The 27,482-nt window shown below is 34.8% G+C and overlaps 2 protein-coding genes and 1 long non-coding RNA gene across 5 annotated transcripts; 1 reads left to right on the top strand and 2 right to left on the bottom strand.

Annotated features, from left to right (window-relative positions):
• Positions 1-1,556: 1,556 nt before the first annotated feature.
• LOC140983288 (low affinity inorganic phosphate transporter 4-like) lies at positions 1,557-3,600 on the bottom strand. Its single transcript, XM_073450269.1, has 2 exons — positions 1,986-3,600; positions 1,557-1,878 (listed from the first exon to the last, which is right to left on the bottom strand). Exons 1-2 carry the CDS (start codon positions 3,290-3,292, stop codon positions 1,572-1,574), a joined length of 1,614 nt encoding a protein of 537 aa, XP_073306370.1. The 5' UTR covers positions 3,293-3,600; the 3' UTR covers positions 1,557-1,571.
• A 640-nt stretch (positions 3,601-4,240) lies between these two features.
• Positions 4,241-13,405, bottom strand: LOC140983079 (uncharacterized). 2 transcript variants are annotated; one of them, XM_073449983.1, is made up of 6 exons: positions 13,242-13,405; positions 12,335-12,999; positions 11,986-12,153; positions 11,090-11,892; positions 10,534-10,928; positions 4,241-4,285 (listed from the first exon to the last, which is right to left on the bottom strand). In XM_073449983.1, the coding sequence occupies exons 2-4, from the start codon at positions 12,954-12,956 to the stop codon at positions 11,222-11,224; spliced, it is 1,461 nt and encodes a 486-aa protein (XP_073306084.1). In that variant the 5' UTR covers positions 12,957-12,999; positions 13,242-13,405; the 3' UTR covers positions 4,241-4,285; positions 10,534-10,928; positions 11,090-11,221. The 2 variants fall into 2 exon arrangements, with proteins under 2 accessions (XP_073306084.1, XP_073306083.1); XM_073449982.1 differs by having other exon boundaries at positions 11,090-12,153.
• Positions 13,406-22,919: 9,514 nt separating this feature from the next.
• Positions 22,920-25,773, top strand: LOC140983452 (uncharacterized). 2 transcript variants are annotated; one of them, XR_012176432.1, is made up of 5 exons: positions 22,920-23,185; positions 23,645-23,796; positions 23,879-25,266; positions 25,413-25,512; positions 25,578-25,773. It is a non-coding gene; the product is annotated as an uncharacterized lncRNA (long non-coding RNA). The 2 variants fall into 2 exon arrangements; XR_012176433.1 differs by having other exon boundaries at positions 22,920-23,520.
• Positions 25,774-27,482: the final 1,709 nt, after the last annotated feature.

The following is a 27,482-nucleotide window of genomic DNA, read 5'->3' as shown; positions in this document are numbered from 1 at the left end:
TTTAAAAATTAAAAATAAAACAACTCTCACAAATAATAATTTATTACTGTATTGGTTGGTTTATTGTCGTATGTTCTGAAATTATGCAACTTTGAGATAAAAATTCAACAACTCAAAAATTATATTGAATATTTAGTTATGATTATTCGAGTTGCAATTATATTCTCTTATGATGTATATGAATTTTGGAGTTTGAATTTTTATCCTAAAAATCTATTGTTGCAGATTTTTGGAATAATAATTAATTGATTGAAATGTTGGATGATTATTGATGTGCAATTTGGCTTGTTATGTGATTTTTCTATTTATAATAACCGAAAATTGTATAAGTATAAAATTTGAAAAATATTTCTTTGTTGTAAAATTTTGGGAATATTGAATTTTTTAATTAAGTAACTCATGGAATGGAATGAAGAAAATAAAAAATTGTTAAGTTATTTTTAAATCAAAAGAACATATATCAACAAATAACGGACAAACATCAATTACAGTTTATTAGTGAACAAAATATCGGTTTCAACCAAAATAACATATCGAAATGAATTAATTTGAAAATTCGGTTCGGTGTTGAGGTGCAATAATTGTCCCTACTAGGTAGAGCGATCGAACCATGACACATGGGCTGTTGTGTGATTTAAAATATTTGAGTTGCACCATTACCACCGGCTATAGTTTTTGGTAAAACGGCAAACGTTTGGTCTTACCTTCGGTTTATTCGGAAGTTTAGTTTAAGTTTTTAAAAATATAGGTTAGTTCGGTTCGATTTCATTTTTTAATATAAAACTTCGGTTAATCTAACAAACTAAACTTTTATAAATAAAATTAATATTATTAAATTTTCAAATAAATTTTATAAATATTATAAATTCTAAAAAATTTATTAGACAAGTATTATATTTAAAAATATTTTTTAATAAATAAAGTTAAATTTATTTAATCTAATTTTTATATTACACTTTTTTTTTATTTAAAACATGATTACTTAAAAAAAATTTCTAAAATTTCGGTTAATTGTGTTACTGACCGAAATAACCGATTTTTTCAATTTGCTTTGTTAGGTGTTCGTAGTAGAGTTTGGTCGACTCAGTTTGTCGAAAAAAGTTCGAGTAATTCTATTTTAGAAAATTCGGTTCGATTTTAACTGAACATATTACTGTCTAACACTGGATGTAGTCAACCCCAGATATTTATGAATCCTGGTTCTACGTCTGAATGTGACTATATACATTGAAATGAAGTTAATGAACAAGTTGCAGCATATGACACATTTTATCCATGGAGACAACAGCCCTCTAAATTATGATTAAATTATATCACATAATTTTATAAATTTTTAAAAAAAAACTGATGATAAAACAGCTCGTTGGACTTGGAAGATTTAACTGATTATTATTCTATTATTAATAGGAAGTATATATCATTACCAATCAAATGATTGATTATATCATTCTATGATACATCGAATGAAATACATTATCATAACAATATAATTCAAATGGTGCATCATAAAATGTCCTCGAGAGTAAACAAAATATTCATATGTTGTATCGAGCAAATCTAAAGTCGATTAATCAATAATTCCTCGAATTTTCTTCCCATTTCTCCGATGGGCTAAATGGTGGTTTCGTGGTCATTTGATGACCCTCACCGCCTTCATCGACGCCTCCATCCTCGCCAGAGATCTCTTCTAACGACTTTCCCTTTGTTTCGGTCACTAGAAAAGTAAAGAAATATCCCATCATGTTTGTGATGGCTAGAAAGATCATAGTTTTCTTGATTTTAGTCGTGTCTCCATCTTGTGTGTAATTTTGTATCCCGAAGGCGCCAACCATTGCCCCAGCCTTCCCGGAGGCCGCACTAAGTGCATGGCAAGTGGATCTGTTGAATGAAAATATTATTTATAAAATTGTTTACCTTGGACTGGATCAACTGTAGGACAAGATCAGTTGGATACGTAATGAAGAGTACAGATGAAGTCCAGTTACCTAACCCTTGTCGGAAAAAGCTCTGCGGGTAAGACAAAGGTTGTGCTATTAGGCCCGAAGTTCGCAAAGAAGAAGGTGAGCCCATAAAGCGCAGCAAAGGCCCATCTATGTTCCTTCGTCTTCAGATAGTCGTATCTCATACCAATTATAAACATGAAAATCGACATCATGAAAAAGCCAACCAATTGTATGTAATAACGCCCGATCTTTTCAATGAAAGCCACGGTGAACCAATATCCCGGAAAAGTCCCTAGCAATGCGATCACAAACATAGCACGCGATGTTTCGAACATTTCTCGGAGGGCGCTGACGTCTTCAGCTTTGTTAGTGAGCCCCATGGTTGGGAAAATGTCTTTTTGAGTTAGATTTTGGCTGTAGAATGCGATGTCTAGAAGAAACCATGTCGTCGTTGTACCGATCAGATGTTTTCCATGGCGTCTAACGAATTCGAAAGAGAGTAAAGGGTACTCGTTTGATGCGTTGAACCGGGCTATTTTGTCGGGTTCAGCTTGGATTTCGATTTCAAGAACTCTGCCCATGTCCGAAGCTGCTTGCTTTGCGTTCCCTTCTATTATGGCCGTGTACCGTGCTGTTTCTGGCATTTTCATACGCCAGTAGAAGGTAAGGATTGCCGGGAGTGCGCCGATCATTAGCACAATTCGCCATACGTAGTCGGCCTCTGGCTCTGTCGAGAGAACATGTTCTTTGGTAAATGATGGGCCTCCATAATTGTTAAGGAAGATTTTAGACAAGATCATCGATACAAGTCCAGCAAAAATGATGCCAACTCCTTGCATAGCAAACACTGCAGCAATAAACGCCCCACGTGTTTTCTTGTTCGCGTACTCAGACATGATAGTGGCGGATAGAGGATAATCCCCGCCAATCCCAAATCCAAGCCAGAATCTAAAGAAACACAGAGTTCCCATTACAGCCTTTGAACTGGATCCAAATGATAAACCAGAACAGATGGCACAAAGTGCCATAAGAATCAAAGTGACCCCATAAACTTTTTTCCGGCCTAGCTTATCGCCTAGGTACCCGAATACTAGTTGCCCGGTTAGAGTACCGACTAGCGCAACTCCAATAACCAAGTTATTAATTGGATGTGGAAGCTTTCCGGGTTTGCCTAAGGAGGGATCGTAGTAGTATAAACGGCCTAAAAGTTTTGAAACAGTGGAGATGCAAAACAGGTCGTATGCATCTGTGAAGAATCCCATTCCTGCAATCACAATAGTGGTAATATGGTACCATTGTGTGCGTGCATTGTCAAGCGCATTAAGCACAGATATGTTATTTGAAGCCATTGCTTTTGGTGTGAGGTTTGGTTTCTTGGTCTGTTTGTCTGGTTTTGGGTTGGCGTATCTATATATATATGAGTGTGTACATCATCACATCTTGCTTTGGGAGCGAGAAACATTGGGAAATTAAAATTATTCCGTTTAAACCAATGTTTTAAAACAAGAAATTGATGAATGGTTTCCTATTTGGTATATGCTCTTGCATAGTTGAAATCTAGAGGATTTAAAGTTATTTCAACCATTTCACAATCTGAACGAGATTAAATAGTACAAGTGTTGTTTGTTACTGTTTTTGGAAGATTGTTGTTTCTTGGATACGATGCTCGATTGTCTTCATCAGATTATGTTTAGGTTGTCTTCAAGTTGTCATTTAATATTTGCACCTGTAATATCCCCCTCTCATGCATCATCCATTCTTGAGACTAACGACCTATACTCAATGATTGTGTAATTAATTTTTTATGAAAACTTTGTCCACCTATTACTATTGAAGTTACACAATCTAATAATACAAATTTACAACAAAAACCAACAATACACCTTGATATCAAAATCTGTAATTGAAGTTTAAAAAGTGAGCATTCGATTGTATTATAAGTTGCAAGATGATGAGCAATAATTGAATATCATGGATTCACTATTTTTGGTAAAATATTATACACTCGATTATATGAACTATATCATATTAAAATAAACTCAAAGAAATTTCTTTTTGTATATAGTTCTAGTATAAAATACCCATGTATTATATAGTAAATTAACCTATTAATTTAATCAATTTTGGGTATATCTGATGCAAATTTTATTTTGAAATACTCCTACCTCTAATATTCATATAAATCATTAAATTTTCTTATATCAGTAATGTTTTTGTGGATATGTTTTTGTTCTTCCAAACAGCCCTTATATTCCATATTGTTCACAAATAATTAATTTAGACCCGCGCAAGGTATACTTTCAACATGTAATAAATACTATGCACAGAGTAAAATATGCTACCTGTTGTGAAAAAATAAAAATTTACGGTAAAAAGTAAAAATCTCACACTCTTAAAATTATCACACTACACACTTTATAATATTTTTCTCTCAACTCAATTGTGATTTTCTTCACAAATGAGAGATCTATTTATAGAAAATTTTTACAAATAATCCAAAAATAAAATACATCATTACCTACATCATCACACACTAATTTTCAATATTCAACACCTAATTTTACCTAATTTTCAACATTCAACATTCACATTTTCAACACAAATATTTAACACATTTTTAAATAATTTTTCAACACTCCCCCTTGTGATGATGATCATAATGATTGTATACATTACGTGTTTTTATACTGCCTCGTTAAAAACCTTACTAGGAAAAACCCATTGGGATAAAAACCATAGTAAGGGAAAAAGAGTGCAGTCACGTAAACTCCCCCTCATGTTGACACGAACAATTCTTCACAAATTTCGTAGATTGCGCATCCCAATATTATATATGTGCTTTCTGAATATTGTCGTAGGAAGTGCCTTTGTGAAGAGATCTGATGAGTTTTCACTTGATTGAATGTGACGAACATCAATACATTTATTCTTCTCAAGCTCCTTGGTGAATGCGAAGAACTTAGGAGGAATATGTTTAGTTCTGTCGCTTTTTATGTATCCTTCTTTCATTTGAGCAACACATGCAGCATTATCTTCATATAGTATCACAGGCTTCTCGTCGAATGATAATCCGCATGAGATTTGGATATGTTGAGTCATTGATTTTAACCACACACATTCACGGCTTGCTTCATGTAGTGCAATAATCTCGGCATGATTTGATGAAGTTGTTACAAGTGTTTGTTTCTGTGAACGCCAAGAAATTGCAGTGCCTCCACGAGTAAATACATATCCAGTTTGAGAACGTGCTTTGTGTGGATCAGATAAGTATCCAGCATCGGCATAACCAATTATACTTGGATTAGCATCTTTTGAATACAAAAGTCCCAAGTCTGTCGTTCCTCGTAGATAACGGAATATATGTTTAATTCCGTTCCAATGTCTCTTTGTTGGATATGTGCTAAATCTTGCCAATAAATTTACGGCAAAAGATATATCAGGCCTTGTACAATTTGTAAGATACATAAGGGCACCGATAGCACTTAGATATGGTACTTCTGGACCAAGAATATCTTCATCATCTTCACATGGACGGAATGGATCCTTTTCTATGTTTAATGATCTAACAACCATTGGAGTACTTAAAGGATTTGATTTGTCCATATTAAAACGTTTAAGGATCTTTTCTGTATAATTTGTCTGGTGAACAAATATTCCACATTCTTTTTGTTCAATTTGTAAACCCAGACAATACTTGGTTTTTCCAAGATCCTTCATTTCAAATTCTTCTTTCAAGTATGACACAACTTCTTGAATTTCCTTATTTGTTCCAATGATGTTTAAATCATCAACATATACAGCAATAATTACGCATCCGGATGTTGTTTTCTTAATGAAAACACAAGGGCATATTGAATTATTTACATATCCCTTTTTCATCAAGTGATCACTTAGCCTATTATACCACATTCTGCCGGATTGCTTCAACCCATATAATGATCTTAGTAATTTCACAGAATAACATTCTCTGGGTTTTGAACTTTGTGCTTCAGGCATCTTAAATCCTTCAGGGATTTTCATATATATATTACTATCAAGTGATCCATATAAGTAGGCTGTAACAACATCCATAAGACGCATTTCTAAATTTTCAGATACTGCCAAGCTAATCAAATACCGAAACGTAATTGCATCCATCACAGGAGAATACGTTTCTTCATAATCAATTCCAGGCCTTTGAGAAAAACCTTGTGCAACAAGTCGAGCTTTATATCTTACTATTTCATTTTTCTCATTTCGCTTTCGAATAAAAACCCATTTGTATCCAACAGGTTTTACACCTTCAGGTGTAAGGACTATAGGTCCAAAAACATTACGTTTATTTAGCGAATCCAATTCAACCTGGATGGCATCTTTCCATTTTATCCAATCCTGCCGATTTTTACATTCACCAAAAGATTTTGGTTCATGATCTTCATTATCATTTATGATGTCGATTGCCACATTATAAGAAAATATATCATCAATTTCTTCTATATCTTTTCGGTTCCATATTTTTCCAGTATTAATATAATTGATAGAGATTTCATGATTCTCGTCAGTTTGTGGTTCTGACAAAACATTTTCATCATCATGTGTTTCTTCAGGAACATCATTCTCTATTTTGTGATCATTATGTGTTTCTTCAGGAACATCATTCTCTATTTTGTGATCATTGTGTTTCTCTATGAATTTTCTTTTTCGAGGATTTTTATCCTTGGAACCAACTGGCCTTCCACGCTTCAGGCGTTTAATGACATCATGACTATCTTCAATTTGTTTCTTCGGAATTTCAATTCGAGCAGGGGCATTTGCAGCATGTATATATGATTTAGTTACCCCTTTTGTGTCTGCAAATGCATCTGGTATTTGATTTGCTATTCTTTGCAAGTGCACAATTTGCTGTACATCTTTTTCACATTGTTTTGTTCTTGGATCCAGATGTAACAATGATGATACATACCATGTAATTTCTTTTTCGGTATGTTTCTGTTCTCCCCCTAACATTGGGAAGATTTCCTCATTAAAATGACAATCAGCAAAACGTGCTGTGAACACGTCGCCTGTCTGTGGTTCAAGATATCGAATGATCGATGGACTATCATAACCAATATAAATTCCAATCTTTCTTTGAGGTCCCATTTTCTTTCGTTGAGGTGGTGCAATAGGCACATACACCATACATCCAAAAATTCTCAGATGAGAAATGTCTGGTTCTTTACCAAATGCAAGCTGCAATGGGGAGTATTTATGATATGCACTTGGTCTGATGCGAATTAATGAAGCAGCATGTAAAATTGCATGTCCCCATATAGAAATAGGGAGCTTTGTTTTCATAATCATTGGTCTAGCAATCATTTGCAGACGTTTAATCAATGATTCAGCCAATCCATTTTGAGTATGTACATGAGCAACAGGATGCTCAACAATGATTCCCATAGACATACAATAATCATTGAAAGTCTGGGAAGTAAATTCACCAGCATTATCAAGTCTAATTTTCTTGATTGTATAATCGGGAAATTGATTCCTCAATTTTATTATTTGAGCAAGTAATCTTGCAAATGCAACATTTCGAGTTGACAATAAACATACATGTGACCATCTGCTGGAGGCATCAATCAATACCATAAAGTATCTGAATGGTCCACATGGTGGATGGATTGGTCCACAAATATCACCCTGAATACGTTCAAGAAACATTGGTGATTCAGTTTGGATTTTGGCTGGTGATGGTCTTATAATAAGTTTTCCAAGAGAACATGCTTTACATTGAAACTTATTATTCTGAAAGATCTTCTGGTCTTTCAATGGATGACCATGTGTATTTTCTATAATTCTTCGCATCATTGTTGAACCAGGATGTCCTAATCGATCATGCCAATTGGTTAATATTGAAGAATTATCAATTACCATGTTTGATTCAATGGGACGTATATGTGTATAATGCAATCCAGTAGGGAGCATTGGTAGTTTTTCAATCACATATTTCTTTCCTGATTTATATGTGGTAAGACACATATATTTCTCATTCCCTTCATTCATTGTTTGAGTATCATACCCATGGGAATATATATCATTAAAACTCAACAAATTTCTTTTCGATTGTGGTGAATATAAAGCATCATTGATCAAAAATTTTGTACCATTAGGTAACAAAAATTGTGCTTTACCACATCCTTTAATCAAGTCTACAGGACCTGATATTGTATTCACCGTTGTTTTTGTTGGTTTTAGTTCCAAGAAATATCTTTTATCTCGGAGGATAGTGTGCGTTGTACCACTATCGGGTATGCAAACTTCAGCTTTGCTCATAGCATTTTCCATATTTGAACTTCAAAAAATATGCAATGAAAAAAAATTAATGACAATACATATTTAAATATAACACATATCATAATTGTACAATAAAACATTATCATATAAATACATGAAAAATAAATTATTGTACATTTATATTCTACCACTATATTGTTCATTTTCAGAGAAATCATTGAGAAAATCTGCAGCATCAATATTGTTCATTTCTATCCCACCAACATATTGATCATTTCCAGAGAAATCATTCATAAAATCAGCAGCATCAAAATGAGTTGAATCACTCAAACGGTCACTTCGCTCAGTGAAGTTGGTCTCCTTTTCTTTCCCCTTTATCGATTCTTTATAAAGTTTGCAAAGATGCTCAGGGGCTCGACAAATACGAGACCAATGTCCTGGAGTGCCGCATCTGAAACAAGAACTTTCAAATCTTTTCGAGTGATTTTCATTAACACTCATGTTTTCTTGATGCCTTTTCTGTGGATGGTTTGGGACGTTATTTTGAGATGAGTTATAGAAATAACTATCTCGATTATTTTCAAAACCACGGCCGCGTCCACGACCACGACCACTTCCTCGTCCACGTCCACGTCCACGACCTCGACCTCGACCTCGACCTCGACCAAAACCTTGTCTTTGAATTTGATTTTGGTTTCCAGGTTTAAATTCATTTTTACTTACAGCATTTACTTCTGGAAATGCTGTTGATCCAGTGGGTCGGGACTGATGATTTCTCATTAATAGCTCGTTGTTCTTTTCCGCCACAAGAAGACAGGCGATGAGTTCAGAATATCTCGCAAATCCACGCACTCTATATTGTTGCTGTAGTGTTATATTTGATGCGTGAAACGTGGAAAATGTTTTTTCAAGCATTTCCGATTCTGTAACCTCATGTCCACAAAATTTTAACTGCGAGATTATTCTATACATCGCTGAATTGTAATCAACTGACTTTTTTAAAGTCTTGGAATCTTAACATATTCCATTTATCCAAGCGGTCGGAAGTATAACTTCCCTTATATGTTCAAATATCTCTTTTAATCCTTTCCACAGAGCCATATGATCTTTTTCGATGAGATATTCACATTTTAAACCTTCATCAAGGTGTCGTCGTAAAAATATTATAGCTTTTGCTTTTTCTTGTGATGAAGATATACCATTTTCTTTAATGGTCTCGCTTAGACCCAATGACTCAAGATGCATTTCTACATCAAGAGTCCATGGCATATAGTTTTTCCCAGTAATATCAAGAGCGATGAATTCGAGCTTTGCCAAGTTTGCCATGGTGGTACTAAAAATTACGATGCATTTTATTAGTTAATGAATATTGCAATACAAAGTAATGGATAAACAACAAGTACAAGTATTCGTAAAAATAAAGAAAACACACGAGGAGGATATTCTCCGATAAATACAAGACTGGTGAGTATGATAACCAAAATAATTAAAAATAACCTCGTGAAAGCCATCTTCTTTTTTTCTTCGAAAATTTGATGAAGAATAATTTTTAGAGAAGAAGAGAAAGTTGGAGTGATTGAATGTATTTGTGAGATTGTATTTATAGAGCAAAAACTAGCCGTTTTGTTACCGTTTATTACCGTTGGTGTATAAGAAAATAAATGTATGTATTTGTATAATTTTATGGTAATAATATGGTGTATATAATATTAGTCATATTTAAATAATTATGTATATCATATCACATTATTATAATTAGGTGTCATAAGTTATTTTGTTTAAAAAACCTTATAGGCTTTTATACTTGTCGTATCCCTTACCGGGAGTGTGGGATGTCGTCTTAACATCCTCCCAGGATTTATAACAAGTTTTTGAAAAAATTATTTTTATTATTTCTAACAATAACATTATATTATATATTACATATATAAACAATAAATAAATAACAGTAAAATAAATATTATTACTTTTGTTACCTTTTTCTTCTGTTCGGAGCTTGGAAAAATATGGAGGACTTTTAGAGCTTCGTGCTGATAACGTGTTGTGAAAAAGTAAAAATTTACGGTAAAAAGTAAAAATCTCAAACTCTTAAAATTATCACACTACACACTTTATAATATTTTTCTCTCAACTCAATTGTGATTTTCTTCACAAATGAGAGATCTATTTATAGAAAATTTTTACAAATAATCCAAAAATAAAATACATCATTACCTACATCATCACACACTAATTTTCAATATTCAACACCTAATTTTACCTAATTTTCAACATTCAACATTCACATTTTCAACACAAATATTTTTCACATTTTTAAATAATTTTTCAACACTACTTTCTAAATGTTAAATGTATAATTTTCATGATTGACCAAGCTTATCAAGCATAGTTAGTAATCACAAGACTCGGCCGCAGCAGCACATTGATAGAAAAAGAAAGATTTTACACAATCAAGATGCTTATACACATTGCCAAAAAGTTTGATGCCAACATCATATCAGTTCCATAATATCTCCATTATGGTTTCAGGATTGCCCACCAGGTTGTGGTGATTTAAAGAACGGGTCCTCTCCATTTTGATATATGGCAAATAGCTGCTTCGAGTAGCGGTTCGCCAATTCCCTGCATAGTTCATCCCCCTTCGGATTGAACTCTAGCAACTCTTGTACCGACTTCTTCATGTCACTTTGTGGTTCACCGTCAGTGAGAAACTCAGCTAAAGCACTGCCCCTGGCAAGTCACCCATAAGCCAAAACAAAAAACCTCAACAACTTTATTATCAAGTGGATATAGTATCATAATCAACTCATGCCTATGTATGTTGTATGCAGATCAAAAAGCTAGGAGCGAGTAAAGGAACGGAGATATACACACGTGTAATAGCACTTTACCTGTATGCATCACACTGGCTAAACCCTCGCCCATTAAGATTTATTGTTGCTTTGCAAAATTTCTCCTCAGATGTTTGTTGGCGATACAGAGCACACACGGCCTTCATGCATATTTCAGGATTTTTGCCGAAATCAGCAAAGCATATCTGCTTCAAACTCCCACTTCATCTTGTGTTTACTTTCCCTTCTTAAACCAGACATAATTTCCTTATAGTCCACGCCACTATCTATTGAATCTCCCGATTCACTAGAAGTACCCTTAGCAGAAACATCACTATCAGAAACATCAGAGCTATTTACAATGAATCCACCCAAGCTTTCACCTTCACTACCCGAGTCATCCATGTTCATTTCTTCATCAGATTCATTTTTTGGGATTCCAAGGATATTATCGCTCTTGTTGCCTTCATGAATACATTTTCTTGCGACACCCACCTCTGCAAAATTCCGCTGCTTCATTAACCGTCGTCTAGGCTTAGGTTCATCAATGTTGTCCTGAGATTCAGTATCACACGCAGAGTTGCTGTTCAGGTTCGAATTTAAGCCATATGATCGCTGATTTTTACTCATAACTCTACCAATTGGAATATTATCATCACTTTCACTATCACTGGTAACAACCTTTGAGACTCTTCTCCTTTTAGGAGTCAAAAGATAGGGTTTTCTCCCATTATAGCAAGCAACGTCTTCTTTGTCACCCTGGTGCTCAAGAACACTTGTAGATCTAGCTTTTGAGGTCAGCTTATTTTCATACATAGCATTTCCCAATCCGTCATCAGTGGAATTAAAGGCCACCTTCCTTCCTGTAAGATCAAGATCCGGAAGAGAAATGTCAGGGGCATCTAGGTTATCCTCACCGTCACTAATATCAATGGGACCAACAGGAGGTCTACCACCTGGTGTTGAGGGAGAAAAACTCTTCAAGGGGCTCTTTTCTTCAGTAAAGCTCAAACACTTTCTAACTCGTCTACCATATTTCACATTGCATTCACATTGACGGCTTCCCTTCATTTCATCGGCACTTGTATACTTCTTAGATGATGTGTCACCTGGAGGGGTGATAGCTGCACAGGAAAATAGACAAGAATTTCAATAAAACTTCTGGAATTTAAAGCATCAAACTGACATGATCAATTTTACATGCTGCATATCTGTTTTTCATAAGGCCGTCAATTAAGTAACATAGAGAAATACCATTTACTCGCCAAGACGCCAACTAATTTAACGAGCCAAGAAAAAGAATACCTGTCACATCATCATCCTCATTTGATTCATATTCATCGTAGTTTTGCACAAGTGATGCCGGAACAGGATTTAGTCCAGATTTTCCGTTCAACTTTACTGAATCCATATTGGAAAAACCCAACCCCTTTTTCGACATCTCAGCCAGTAATCTCTTCTGCAACTCGACCACCTGTATCTCTAGCTCTTTGTATTTCACCTTCCAATCATAAATTTCGCATTCAGCTTTCTTCTTCTCACACTCCAAAACACCATTTTCAATAATCAGCTTTGTGATCTTGTCTTCCTCATCATCCACCGCAGTCAAATCAACTACCCCATTTTCTTTAGCAGTAACTCTTTCACCTTTTCGAATTCTCGTTTCAAGATCCTCGTTACTCTGTCTCAACACACGAATCTCATCCTCGAATTTGAATTTTTTGAGCTCCATAAACCCGAGCTTACCTTTAAGCCGCTCTATTACATTCTTTTTCTCCTCGATTTCCAGTTCCAAGAGTTGATATTTATGGTTAACTTTTGTGATTTCATTTTCCATTGCTAAGCATCTCCTGCACTCTCTACAATCCTCCTTCACTCTCACTTCATCATTTACCAAGTCTTCACTTTCCATCTCGTCCAACTGCATCCCAAGATCAATCTTCACTCCAAAATTCCCATTCAATAAAACACTAATATTTAAGAACAAAAACAAACTTAAGAAAACAAACAAAAATATAATTTAAAAATGAATTATTAAACCCATTATGACAAGCGAAGAACAGATGCTGCGTGCAGAACCAAAATCAAATTTCCACTGTCCACCAAAACCCCAAATCCATTTCTCCAAAACTCAGCGAGCCTTCAACAGAATTAAATCGTGAAAAATGACAAACAAATCGTTTCTAAAGATTCTAAAGAAAGTGGTACAAACCCGTAGCGTGCAAGGGCTAAACGAGCGGGCTTTAGGCTACAACCGTTCGGGGAAACAAAATCTAAATTGTAGAAACAATGTTAACAGCAGAAACAACCTGCGCTTGACTAACACAAAGAAGAGGGTTTCCACAGAAACTATCTGATGACCGCTTGTCTCGACCGACAGATTTTCAGGTTTGAAAAAATTTGTCGGTTCGATCGATCTGACTCGAAATCTGGAAAAAAAAAATCAAATAATGCTATAATCTATTGTTATTGATACATACATTCAAAAATAATTTACTTGAAATTTGTAAATTGAGAAGATACAAAGTTTTCAATTTTATTTTATATATTATTTAAAATATATTTGAAGATCTTTTATTATATATTAATTTATAATATTTATTTTGTGAAATATTTTAATTTTCTAAATAAATATTAATTTTGGAATAATTAATCTTTAAGATAATTAAATTATTATATTTAAATATTTAAACATATTATATAAAAATTTATTGTAATTTGTTTAAATTAAAATATTTTTATAAAGATTACATGTTTTGAATTTTTGTAATTTTATCTATATTATTTTGTTAAATAATAAAATAATAATAATAATAATCAAAATGAGTTGAGTGTTAATCGGGTTAGGACATTAGCAAATGGTGAGTTGTTATAACACCCACCAACTCATAAAAAATCGTGGGATCCATTGCCACATATTTATTATAACAACATATCTATTTCACCCACATTCCTTTTAACATTAATCTATAATATTATATTAAGTGTGAGGACATGATAATAACTACCTAGAGAGGATACCAACTTTTTTTCCAATTTTACCCTTATATGATATTAATATTACACTTTTGTTTTTTGTTTTAATTTCAACACACACTTTTATTTTTATTTATTTTTATTTCAACAATCCAAATATCAATTTAGTATCTCCATAATTTGTCAAATTTACTTTAATCTATCGATAATAATAAAAAAAGATTGTACACACACGCATCGCGTGTGCATAGTAACTAGTACTCATAATTTATGGGTTTCACTGTCCACTCAATCATCTTAAAATTTTTTCATATTAAATAAAAATGTTTTGCAATATTTAAATCATTTTCTAGATGTTCCAAAGGCTAGTTTTCAACGGCTATTTTACAATGACAATTTTGCAAAGATGATGATAATTGAAAATCACATTGATGATTTGCATGTTCACCCTCTCTCTACCAGGTACCCCAAAGATTCCATAGTGCCAGCCCAACAGGAGTCGCTCCGCAAGATGTTTGGGGCCAGTGACACCTGGTTACTCTCGCCTTGCCATCCTGCCATATACTGACTCATTACTGCTTGCCCTCTTTGGGTAGATAGCGCTGCGCTTCCTGGTCGTTTTTCTATAGGCGTTGTTATCTTCATAGTAGTTATGTTGCATGTTTTACACGTGAGACGTTAGTTTGCATGTTCCCTATGTTTCTTTTGGTTAGCTATTTGGGGAGGTCTTGGTCTAGTCCCCTCCTTACTTAGGTTTCCTTTCTTGTACGACTTACTTTTTACGAGTTTATATTTATAGGTAGGGGTCTGCCACACCCCCCGCCACACCGGCGGTGTTTCTTTAAAAAAAATAATAATAATAATTTAATAATCTAATTAATTATATTAAGGGTAAATTGTAAATAAATCTCTAACACCCAACTCAAATTTATTCTAACTCCCTACATCTAAAAACATTTGCTTAAACTCCTTAAAAGTTTAAAAAAGACAGAAATACCCCTTATTCCATATTTTATTTTAATTGATCCCGCGTTTTCCGAAAATGGTATCAGAGACGTAGGTTAATTTATTTCAAACACATTATTTATTATTATAAAGAAACGAAATTTTTGAGGAGGAGAATTTCTAAAATTATGAATCCGAACTTAGGTTCGAGAAAAATAATTTACAAAGATTATTCCAATATTTTGGAATATAACCACGACTATTTAACAATTGTTAGATATCCAGAGCAGAAAGGGAATCCTCAGCACCCTCGGGTAAACTTATGATTCAATCTAATAAGTTTATGGAGATAGTACCAGATTCTTCTAAGCTCTCTTTAGATCTTAGATAAATTCAAAAGACAGTACAAAACTATGGCAACATGCTATACTTTGTACCGCAATGAGTAGAGAAAATCCTTGAAAACCAGGAAGAAATTCTTGGAATATTAAAGGATATTCAAACAAGAATTCAGAAACTAGAACAACAACCCGGTTCTAGTAAAATAACTTCAGGAGGTTGGTTACCACCATCATTTGATACTGAACCTTTGTTACATCAACAAGGGAAAACCAGAGTGGTGTCAAAACCTTTGACTGAAGAAGAAAAGATGATCAATCTAATTAAGTCTGTCTCAGAAAAGAAATTAATCTGATGACAACTTTAGAAAGGATTGGTCTAGAAGATCTAGAAGAGCTTGCAGAATCTTTCGCAAATCTCAAAGTTGTAGATCTAAAGATGAACACAGCAGGAGGTGAAACACCTGCTATAATTTGGTCATCTTCTCAGGAACCACCAAGGGAAAGTGTGGGATCTCAAAATATACACATGAGAGAATCTCAAACTGATTTCCATACTGGTGGAGGATCACACCCTGCCTGAACAAGGACAAGGAGAAATCAAATTCCCTTGTACCAAACACCTTATGGGAAAACTGTTTTAGATCATATACATCCTTATGGGGTTATGCTTAACCTTGATGTATTAGATTTCAAAAACAGAGAAGAACTCATAGACGATTGGACATCTGCTATGAGAATCGCAGCAGGAACACTTGATCTCAATAGAGAATGATTCATTAAACTTTTGGAAATGAGTCGTATGGGATCAGTAAAAATTGCTTGGGACATGACTTCGGAGGAAACCAAAGAATCAGTCCTAGCCGGAGAATCTCTAAGTGAGATAGCCGGAAGAATGGCTACCCTTTTTAAAGCTCAATTTATAGGGGTTGATTATTTTAACAGTCAAGATACAGAGAAGAGGAAGAAATATACTCAAGCTCTGTATAGTCTTGAATTACATGACATATGTTTGGTAGATGAATATATTATGTTATTCACTAAATATAGATGGAATTCAGGAGTCGAAGAAGATATAGCCATGCAACTTTTCTTCGCAAAAATTCCAAGTCCTTGGAGGGAAATGCTCATAAGGGAATATGTACCTGGAAATCCAGATACATTGGCACGAAGAGCCTCTTTCCTTAAAGGAAAATTGGCGGAATGGTGCCATATGGCAGCATTACAAAAGAATTACAAACGCTTAAGGGGTATTAATAAACGTACTCCTTTGTGTTGTAAGGAAAATGATCTTCCAACAATTATTGGAAGTAAACCACAAAAGCATAAAAGGAAAAGTTTCAGGACTCATCCTTATACTAGAAGTGGAAGAAGTTCTTGGAAACCAAGAACAGTATAGTCTAGACAGAAAGCCAGATCTTACAAATCTGGACAAAGAAGTGGGCCATCGAGAAGTAGGACATCTTCTCAGGCATCGAGTATATCTCGAAGCACATGAAGAACACCTACAAAGAAAACTTTACGAAGAGCTCATACACGAGCTAATGAAATTTTTAAGGATTGTAATTGCTGGACATGTGGATCAAGAGGTCATATCTCGACTAACTGTCCAGAGAATGAGGAAAGAGGTATTAAACGATTCGATCCAACTCCGGATATTGAAGAAGCAGTTTATTACCAAGATATTATTCAGGTATACCGATTTGAGAACATTGCCTCAGATGAGAGTATATATGAAGAAGAAGAAGTTATAAGTCAGGGAGAATATGATGGAACTGAATCGGAATCTGACTAAAGACTAGGTGTTTCGACACGAAACACATGAGGATTTGTCTGGGTTCTTTAGCCAGACTACAATATATCATAACATGATCCAAAGGATCATGAAAGAAAATCCTATTCTACAGAGATATCAAGGATTCTCTGTAGGACATGTAGAAAAGTTCTTAGGAATCTTGGACTAAGAAATAGAAAGCATCATCTGATCTATAAAGTTTCTAGAAGGGAAATGGCAATCCCAATGGAACTTACTGAAAATAGAATGGAGATGCAGTTAATTTCTTCTGAAGAAATTAAGGAGGAATTACAAAAACTCAAGATCGAAGTAGCAAGGACTATGTCCTGGATTCATATTGGAGCAATCCAAATTATGATAAAAGCTACATTCAAAGAAGGTATATATTTACCTATTGATATTGCTATATGCGATAAAAGAATGGGGAACCTTCAAGATTCAGTGCTGGGAACTATCTCAGGAAATCTTTGTGCAGGAAAGATTGTAGGAGTTATCTATCCAAGGATAGCCTACAACCTGGCAGATCGAGATTTCAGTCGAGCCTTGACATTACATCAAAATTTCAAGGAAAAAAGGCTGATGAAGGAAGGTAATAGACCATATTCTATTGCTTATCAGATTTCATATGCTCTATCTAATACACATCATTCAGAATTGTTTATTAAAAATGAGTTCATTGAAATACCTGAGATATTTGAAAAAGTTGCTCATGCAATTTATCTAGAACGAATTGAATTTCCTGTAATACAGGAAACAGATATCCAAATATAAGATAAACCGATTCTACAAAGGAATCAGAGTCTTAGATTGGAATCAAGAAGACTATCTTTTCAAGGAGATAGAATTACAAGCTACAGATGGGGAAAAACCCCTGTCCAAGAAACCCAACAAGAGCTAAAAAGTTTTTCAACAATAGGAAAGCGTAGATGCTCAGAAGGGTGGAAGGAAGTCGAAATAGTATTTGATATTACGAAACAAATGAATCAATTTCCTTGTAATACCATCTACTATTTAGAACAACCTATGATAGGAACTTACCAAGGAATGATCCAAGTTGGAGAATTGGAAGTTCATATCACAGGGATTCCAAGAAAAGAACTAGATCAATTGGTTCTTGGATTAGAGTTTCTCGAGGAACATAAACCTTGGAAACGTCTAGAGTATGGAATGGAGTTTATGGCAGAAGATAAGATGTGAAAAATCCAATGACCACAAGTCCATTCTCCATATACATTCCAGTAGGAATGTTATATGAACAATATAAGACAAAATATTTTGCTGCTTATATTGATTCAGGGGCTGGAATCTGTACAGCAAAACGAGGAGTTTTTCCAAATAATTTGGAAGAAGAATTACCAAAGATTGCTGGAAGAGATTTTTCAAGAAGAATCTTAATCTTATGTAAAGGGATTAAGATGACTGAAATCATGATTGGCGGTGCTGGGCAAACACCTTGGTACAAGGTAAAGACACCACCAATTTATTTTCATGATACAGGAACGGATATTTTGTTAGGAAACAATTTCTTACAAATGTTCAAATCCTATGCTCAAGAAAATGAGACTAGAAGATTAGTGTTTACAACTTCTTGTAACCACAAAATTATAGTCCAGAGATTACGAGAGGCATTTTACAGAAAATTGCCAATCCAGTTTCGCAGCAAGCGTGGTGATTCTGGACAACTTCTGAACCCAAAAATGAAATATTCCAGACGGTTTGGAGAAACAATGCTCCAGTTAAGAGCAGATAAACATCTCTAACCAAAAGAAATAGAATGCCTTAAGATAGCTCTACAGAAGAATGAAGTAGAGTTTGAATCTAAGGTATCTTTAGAAGATGTCAAGAAAAGGATCAAAGAGAATTACAATGAAGATCTTTGGCATGGTGGGACAGAAATCAACTCAAAACTTGCCTTAAAATTAAGGAAGGCAAAGAGTATGAATTTGTCTGTTGTAAGCCTATCCCAATGAATATCATTGATCAAAGGGATATGCAGATTATAATCAAGGAACATTTGGACCTTGGTTTAATTAAAGCAGGAATGTCACCATATAGCAGTCCAGGTTTTCTGGTAAGAAATCATGGTGAGATAAAACGAGTAAAACCCAGATTATTTATTAATTATCAAGAAATTAATAAGATTCTGGAGTTTGATGGGTACTTTATACCTAGTAGAGAACATCTAATAAGTTGCATACGCAATGCCAATATATTTCTCTAAGTTCGACTGTAAGTCTGAATTTTACCAGATTAGGAAGCAAGAAGAAAGCAAGAAATTCACAGCTTCTCTACGCCACAAGGACATTATATTTGGGAGGTATTACCAATGGGATTGGCTAATTCACCTCAGATATTTCAAAGAAAGATGGATAATCTTTTAAAGATTATTTTAAGTTTATGTTTGTTTATATTGACGTTGTTTTAATAGCGTCTAAAGATATAAATGAACATGTTAAACATTTGGAGATTTTCTCCAATGTTTGTAAAAAAGAAGGACTGATTTTATCTGAAAAGAAAGCAGTCATTGCTACAAGAAAGATTGAATTCCTTGGAATTGAAATCGATGAGTCAGGAATTATTCTGCAAGAACACATAGTGGAAAAAGTTCAGTATTTTCCAGAAAGTCTCAAAGACAAGAAGCAACTTCAAAGTTTCTTAGGAGTTGTTAATTTTACTGGGATGTTTATCAAGAACCTAGCAAAACACAGGAAAGTTTTTAGTCCATTATTGAAAAAATATGCTAGATTTATATGGACGGATGAACACACAAAGGGACTATGTCAATTAAAGGAGATTTGTAAGAATCTTCCAAAGATGGTCATTCCTCAAGATGAAGATGATCTGGTATTGTATACAGATGCCAGTGATCATTGGTGGGCAGCAGTTCTTACTAAGCTCACACCAGATGGAGAACAACCATGCAGGTATTGTAGTGGTTTATTCTCAGATGCAGAAGCCATAAAATGACATATCAACGAGAAGGAATTTTATGCAGTAAAAAGGGCTTTTGAAAAATGGCCATTATTTTTACTTACAAAGAAATTCACTTTGAAAGTTGATAACACACAGGTGAAAGCTTTTTTAAGGAATAGAATTGAATCTAAACGNTAGAATTGAATCTAAACCTGAGAAGGCCAGATTATTACGATGGCAAACATTATGTCAAAATTATATTTTTGATTTTGTGATAATTAAATCTCACGAGAATATTCTTGCAGATTTTTTAACAAGAGATGGACAACATTGGCATTGATGCTATGATCAAGATGCAGAGGCATTTGAGGGAACACCTTGAAATGCTTCAAACCGAGTTTAACAAGTTGGTCGTAAACGCAGAGGTTGCGGGAATACTACAACAAGCTGATAAGAGAATTGTCTCTGATCGAATTACAGGATGCTTACAGGCATATACTCAGTTATGGTCTGTAATGCAAAGGCCTATCCTCCAAGGCATTGAGAAACCATTGGTTTCCCAAATGGAGAGTTTTCGAGTACAGGACTCTATACCTGGAGCAGGGAATTAAAATACCCCGAGCACAAGTGTTAAGACGGGATCATCTTTTGATGAGTTGTCCAAAACAAAAATTGAAACTCCAGATTTTAATCTCGAGTCTTCAAGTCAACCCTCCACCTCGGGGAATGAAGAGGGAGAGATCAACCTTAGGCCTCGTACTGACAAAGGCAAAACTAAGGTTGGTACTAATGAAGCTACAATTTCTCCATTTCAGGTTTACCAACAAAATTGGGAGAAATTGAAAACAAGGATTGGCATTAACCCAGCTACCAATAGGGTTGATGTTTCAGGGAAATATCCTAGGATATGGATGAAACCTAATTCATATCCCAAGGAGGTCAAAGCCTGGTATGAATTCAGGGCTCTTGCCTCAGTTTATACCACATCACCCAGCTTTCCAGAAATTTCAGGACTACCGAAATGGATTCAGGAAGCTGTTCATGAGACTTGGGCGAATAATGATTATTTGTCCAGAGGAGATGTTTTGGAGCTCNTATCCTAGGATATGGATGAAACCTAATTCATATCCCAAGGAGGTCAAAGCCTGGTATGAATTCAGGGCTCTTGCCTCAGTTTATACCACATCACCCAGCTTTCCAGAAATTTCAGGACTACCGAAATGGATTCAGGAAGCTGTTCATGAGACTTGGGCGAATAATGATTATTTGTCCAGAGGAGATGTTTTGGAGCTCCATTTTTTTAGTGCAGCACCAGAACCAGCAGGGAAAGGCTCTCACGAAGCCTTTCATTTCATCAAGTTAAGAAGGCCAGATACGAATATTCAGAAATTCATCAAGGACCCTCTGACAGAAGAAACCCCCCTGGTTGCTTTAATTACTGAAGACGAAATGTCTACACGAAGAGCTTGGGGTCTATGGCNTTGGGCGAATAATGATTATTTGTCCAGAGGAGATGTTTTGGAGCTACATTTTTTTAGTGCAGCACCAGAACCAGCAGGGAAAGGCTCTCACGAAGCCTTTCATTTCATCAAGTTAAGAAGGCCAGATACGAATATTCAGAAATTCATCAAGGACCCTCTGACAGAAGAAACCCCCCTGGTTGCTTTAATTACTGAAGACGAAATGTCTACACGAAGAGCTTGGGGTCTATGGCTCTGTCTAACCGAGATGGACAAAGTCAAGTTTCCGTTCAAATTTTATAATCATTCGATGAACGGATCATTCATGTTAAACACCATGACAGAAAAAACAACAAGTTTTGCAGAAGATTTATTCGAGAAGAAAAGAAATCTTTTGTGGAATAGCAAGCTACCGGCCAGTAAAGAAACTCGTCGAAAGTTCTGTAATATGGCACATATAGGAAGATGGTCAGAAAACATCTGTCCTGAATGCCAGAATCAGAAAGAACCGGAATTCGGTAAAGGTTTCAAACTGAGATCTGATCGAAAACATTTTACCGAAGCAAGGACAAGTGGGGAAGGACCACATTCACATTTTCCTCGAGGATACAAAAAGCCTAAAATTCCTCGACAAAATTAAAAGAGACAAGTGACCAAACCCACTAACAAAAAGAGGACCACCATGTGAGTGGGGAAAACAGGACCACCAATAATCGGTGGAAAAGGACCGTTCAACCACTAAATGGTCCATATGCAAGCTGTAAAGGCTTATCAAGATTTAAAGTCCGGATTTCGAATCCGAAGAAGCCTTCTATAAATAAGGAAAGAAGAAAGAAGTGATGATTATCGAACATTTTCCTCATTTCTTTCAACAAATAAATTGTAATATTTCTCTTTCTAGTTTATGTGTTTTTCAAGTTCGGCTACTATAAGTAGCTAAACAAGTTTCTTCTCCTCTACAGGAGGTTTCAATGTAATAATAAATGTTTGTGTTTGAATAAAGAGATTTTGGCTCTAGCCTCTCTCATGTATTATTTTCAAAATTTTATCTTTTACTGTACACCATAAGGTAGGAAACGAATTAGGGTTGCGCCAAGTGCTGTTGAAGGAATCTGCGTCGGTAACCATCGGTTGCGATCGTGTGGTTGGACTGTGAGGAGCAGTTCGTAAAATACGGTGGATATAACCCGATAGTACTCCGGTCAAAGAGGTAAAAGATTTAATTTATTTTACGGAAGCATGATGGGCCTTTATGTTTAAGAAGAAAAATCAATTACTAAAATAAGAAGATAAGGGTATTCTTGGAAATTTTAAAATATTGGGGAGCTAAAACAAAGAAATGAAAGGATAGAGGTTAAAGATGAAGTTTAGAAAGAATGTAGGGAGTTATTGATGTCTTAAATAGGAGTCTTTTTTAAAACTTTTAAATAAATAATATAATAAAACGCCCTTCCACAGCAAGCTCGACAAATCAATCGCGAAAATGAAAAATTCAAGCCTTTTCAAATCACCTCGGATATTTTTTCATGAATACCGAGATTTTTTCAACTCTATCCGTCGAGCATTTCCTGCTGCATCTTCAGATAGTTCAGAACTGAAGACTTCATGGAATATATGGAAAATTTTAAGAACTACTAAAAATGCCGGCACTGATTCTGGCAACGGGTTTGATTTGGGTATGATGAGACACTTGTTGCAGCAACTGGGCAATCCTCAATTCAAGTTCAAGGTTGCATTTTTATCAAGTTTTGATGATTTGCATCTTCTTCTCCATTTCTTGTGACATCAATCACAGTTTTAATTGGGTTTAGCCCTTTTTTTGGATTTTATTCATTCTACTTGAGGCAACGTAACTCAGGGCATTATTTTATTGACAATTATCTAGGATTGTGAAGCTTATAATGCTCGTTTATGTCCACATATTTGTTTTTATCACTGCCATTGCTAATTTTCTTGTTTGGCGAACTTATGGTACGTATCTGTGTTCTGAACGGACTGACGTTGATGTAGTCTTTCCATATTGCTAAAACAAAAGGGAAAGGGTTCTGTTGGTTGCTACACGAGGTAGATTCTGTTATGTTGATGGATGATGCATGACACCATAATTACGAGTGTTAGCTGTTGTGGCTGATGATCCTTTTGTGTAGTTTATGCATAATTTGACCTTTGGATTTATTTATTCGATCAGTCCACATATACGAACTATCAGGGAGCGCATAACACTGGGAAAAACAGGAGAGCCGGTGTCAGCGAAAAAAATTGAATTCTCATTTCCAGAAAATAAAAAAGGATCTTGGTATCGTGGTGGAACTTGAAAAGGGTCATCTTAGTCATTTTGAGGTACCGACTGATCTCTTGTTGATTCTTATTGACTCCAATAATATTTTATGCCAGTGCTCCTATCTTTCATTTGAAATCCTAGGTTCTCACTGCCTTTGCCTTCTGCCTCTTTGCCAAAAGTTCAATTTGCAGTCATTGAGGTAGGCTATTGACATATCATCGTAACCCATACACATCCAGCAAAGCCTAATTACTTATTTTCTTATGTCAATGTTTTTTAAGTCACTGTTGGCAAGTTGTTAAAATAATATGTTTTCACTCCACCATTTTCAATTCGATCACCAAGTTTTGTGAGGTTTTATGCTCGATAAGTAATGGGTACAACAGCCCGGTAGTTAGGATTGTTTAAAATGTTCCATTCTAAGTTCGTTGTGTTTTTCTCTTTTCTGCATCGAATATGCTGGCTGGATTGGGTGGAGCACGAGATGCAACCAATGTAATCACTAGTTCTGATCTTGCAGTAGCAATCATCGCAAATATTGGCGAGGAGCATCTAGCAGCACTTGGGAGTTCTTTGGAAAGTATTACACTACAAAAATCTAGATTAATTAAATATGGACTCCCAGTTAGGTGGTTTTTCATGCCTTTCTGTATCATGTATGGATTGCTTCAATTCACATGCATGATCTGCGGCATGGTGCTTTCGATTCTGAAATAGCCCTTGCAGTTTGTGGGAGTATTTTGATCATGAAATTATGTGCTCTGAACTCTGGGGTGTTTTATGGCTTTGTTATGGAATCTAAGTTGAACCGTGTCCGTGTGATTATGTGCCGTATTAAGAACACTTATTTGATTTATGCTTATGTATCTTGTAGTTGTAATCACTCTTGTAGTTGTAATCACTGGTTCTTTTCTTTTCCTTCTTAAAACAGCATATTTTTCTGTTCTAGATTAGTTTTCAGGGGTCCCATAGGCAATTGTATTTAATGAATTTTACCTGCACAATTTTGGTGTTTTTCTTGCCCCATATTTTTCTTGGTTCTGGATTAGTTTTCTAGTTTCTCCTTGGGGACTTTATTTAAGACATGTTACCAACACAACTTGAGTATTTGTCTTGCCCCTACGACTCTTCTTTGCTCATCGATGCTATCACATTAACTTTCAGATCTCTTTCATGCCTATTGGCTTCAATATTTCAACAAATGCCTTGAATATATGTTCTCGTATTCAACTTCTTTCAGCTATCATGTTCTCTGGATCATAATACTCTAATTCCTAATATTTTGTGCTGAGTAGCAGTGCTCAAATATGATTAACTGGATAATGCAATAGCTTGTTTTAGGTGGGACGTTTCTTCCTCTTCCACACATCGAGCATATGATTATTGATAGGGCAATGTCTTTATGTTCACCTGTAATATCAGCGTCGGATCCTGGAAATAGAAGTATCCTAAAAGGTATTTCTAGAGTATCTCAGATGCCCAGACAGTTATGTGATGTGGTGCTCTGAATTAAAAGGGACCTTTGTGTGGTAAGCTTTATGTAATAATATTTGGTTTAATTCCTTTTTGCATTGTCGTTCATGCCAACTTCAATGAATTTTTACCTTAAATTTTTTCTTTTCGTTTTCTTTAAAAATTTTGCATGTTTCATACGAATTCTGCATCTATGTTGCAGTTTGTTGAGTTATTTGATGTGAAATTACATTTGCTTGGTTCTCACCAACTTCAAAATGCTGCAACTGCTACTTGTGTAGCACTTTGCCTTCGTGATCAAGGTGAGAAGGGCAACCTCTTGTTTTTCTCTTTCTAATTACTTAGCAAAGCATGTTTTTATTTTCAGTCCAAAAGCTGATTTCATCGAAGAAATTGAGGCGATCAAATACCACACAAGCCAAAAAGAATCAAAATATGGTTTATACCCAGCTTGGCAGCTCACGTGTAGCTTTCATTTTTTAAAGAATTTTCATGAATATTACTTTATCTTATTTGAGAAGGTAAAAACTACCCCTGATTACCATGCATGCTCGCATATAAATTTTTTCCTTGCTTTTCTTTTTAATTTTTTTTTTCCATATTTCATACGAATTATAAATATTTAAAGCTTATTTGTTGTAAGCTTTGCATATTTAATAACTCAATGATTGCATCAATCGGATCATGGTAAGAGTGTTTAGTAATATCGCCTCATGATCCTCTAGGTATCACCGGTAGTGCAAGAACTAGTATGTTATGGTTAACGTATAGTACGGTCTCTTCAATTCATATATCCCAATCAAATTTGCTATCATCGGTGCAACGAGAGTTACAAATAAATTCGATAACGATTTGATGTATATTTGAGTAATAATAGTGATAACATATATGAAACTAGAATAATACATTTTCCTACAGTACATGTCTTGCTCTGGTCAGAGACTCGTTGCACTATTAATTCATCAGATTACATATGATAGCATCACCCGTAGGTGAGCGGTGAATATCTGATTACAATGCATTGACACCTACGTATTTCGAAACTACAGCTAACCTCAACATCTAATGACCCTCAATGAAGTCGATAATGAGTCAAATTATATGCTAATATGCAGAGCTTCCATGTTGTCCCAAGTAAAATGACTAATGATGTGCAACCATAACAGATGACTAATCCAGTCGACAAGTGATAATCACTTAGAAAGTTTGAGGGAGCGTTGTTCAGACATCAAATGAGTATCCATTTGTATGAATAGATATCTTCATGCTCATACTAATGAAACATGATGTTTATATCACAGATGCTAGTCTTGAGATCGAGTGACTTTTATCCTTATTTTAGATAGCTGAATTGACTATCAACTACTTTAGAATATCCAGTTCACTTTCTAATGAATTTCATGATCTACGTTGAAAGACATACCTCATAGTACTTATTGTATATTCAAGAGTTTTATTTACGCAATTTACATGCGTATACAGATAAAGTAAATGTCATAACTGTATAAAACCATAAAATATCATTAAAATAAATATCGTTTTTACATAAAAGTCAATAAATCACAAACTACAAGTCGATTTACTGAGTACCTACTCGAACATGGATATGTTGACATCTTTAATCGATGTGGTGCACTTTTAAACAACTTCCAAAATCAACATTTGAAACAAAATTTGCTAAGTGACTTACCGATTTATTGAATTTATCATTCATTTTATGTCGCACAAAAATATAGGTAAAGGTTGGTATTTATTTCTTTAAAAAAATGTTTTTACTGGGAGTGTGGGGGGTCAAACTAGTTTAACTAAAAACACATGCACCTCGTTGCGTAGTTCGAAACTTATGACATATGACGATAAATGATGAAATATAAACTAAAACATGGATAAAATATATATTTTTTAGTCCAACAATTATTGTAAAAATTGAACCAAAATTTTCGTTATATTTAAGAAATAAACATTAATTAATTAACGTCCTATGTTATTTATCTAAAAAATGAGAATCATTTTGAATTCTATGAAACTAATTAAGGCAAAAAATTGTGTGATAAGGTCTCATGAGTCATATTTTATGAGACAGATCTTTTATTTGAGTCATCCATAAAAAAATATTAATTTTTATGAACAAATAAGAATCAAACACATGGCAGCAATAAATCCATAAACTACCGTTACATATATCTCCTTCCACTTGCATCTTGCCACATCTCGAAAACATTCTGACGTGGACAAGAGATCTGCTCCGTCGGTTATTTGAACCGCCATTTAC

This window comes from Primulina huaijiensis, chromosome 8, assembly GCF_012295235.1.
Source record: "Primulina huaijiensis isolate GDHJ02 chromosome 8, ASM1229523v2, whole genome shotgun sequence".
NCBI classification, from domain to species: Eukaryota; Viridiplantae; Streptophyta; class Magnoliopsida; order Lamiales; family Gesneriaceae; genus Primulina; species Primulina huaijiensis.
This window is presented reverse-complemented; position numbering and strand designations above follow the sequence as displayed.

Bases quoted from the DNA above. Each gene is read 5' to 3' on its own strand.
- LOC140983288 (XM_073450269.1), bottom strand. From the start codon at position 3,292: ATGGCTTCAAATAACATATCTGTGCTTAATGCGCTTGACAATGCACGC. The intron at 1,879-1,985 runs GTAACTGGACTT...TTCATTCAACAG, and splicing joins CTTTTTCCGACAAGGGTTAG to ATCCACTTGCCATGCACTTA.
- LOC140983079 (XM_073449982.1), bottom strand. From the start codon at position 12,956: ATGCAGTTGGACGAGATGGAAAGTGAAGACTTGGTAAATGATGAAGTG. The intron at 12,154-12,334 runs GTATTCTTTTTC...TTTCCTGTGCAG, and splicing joins TGAGGATGATGATGTGACAG to CTATCACCCCTCCAGGTGAC.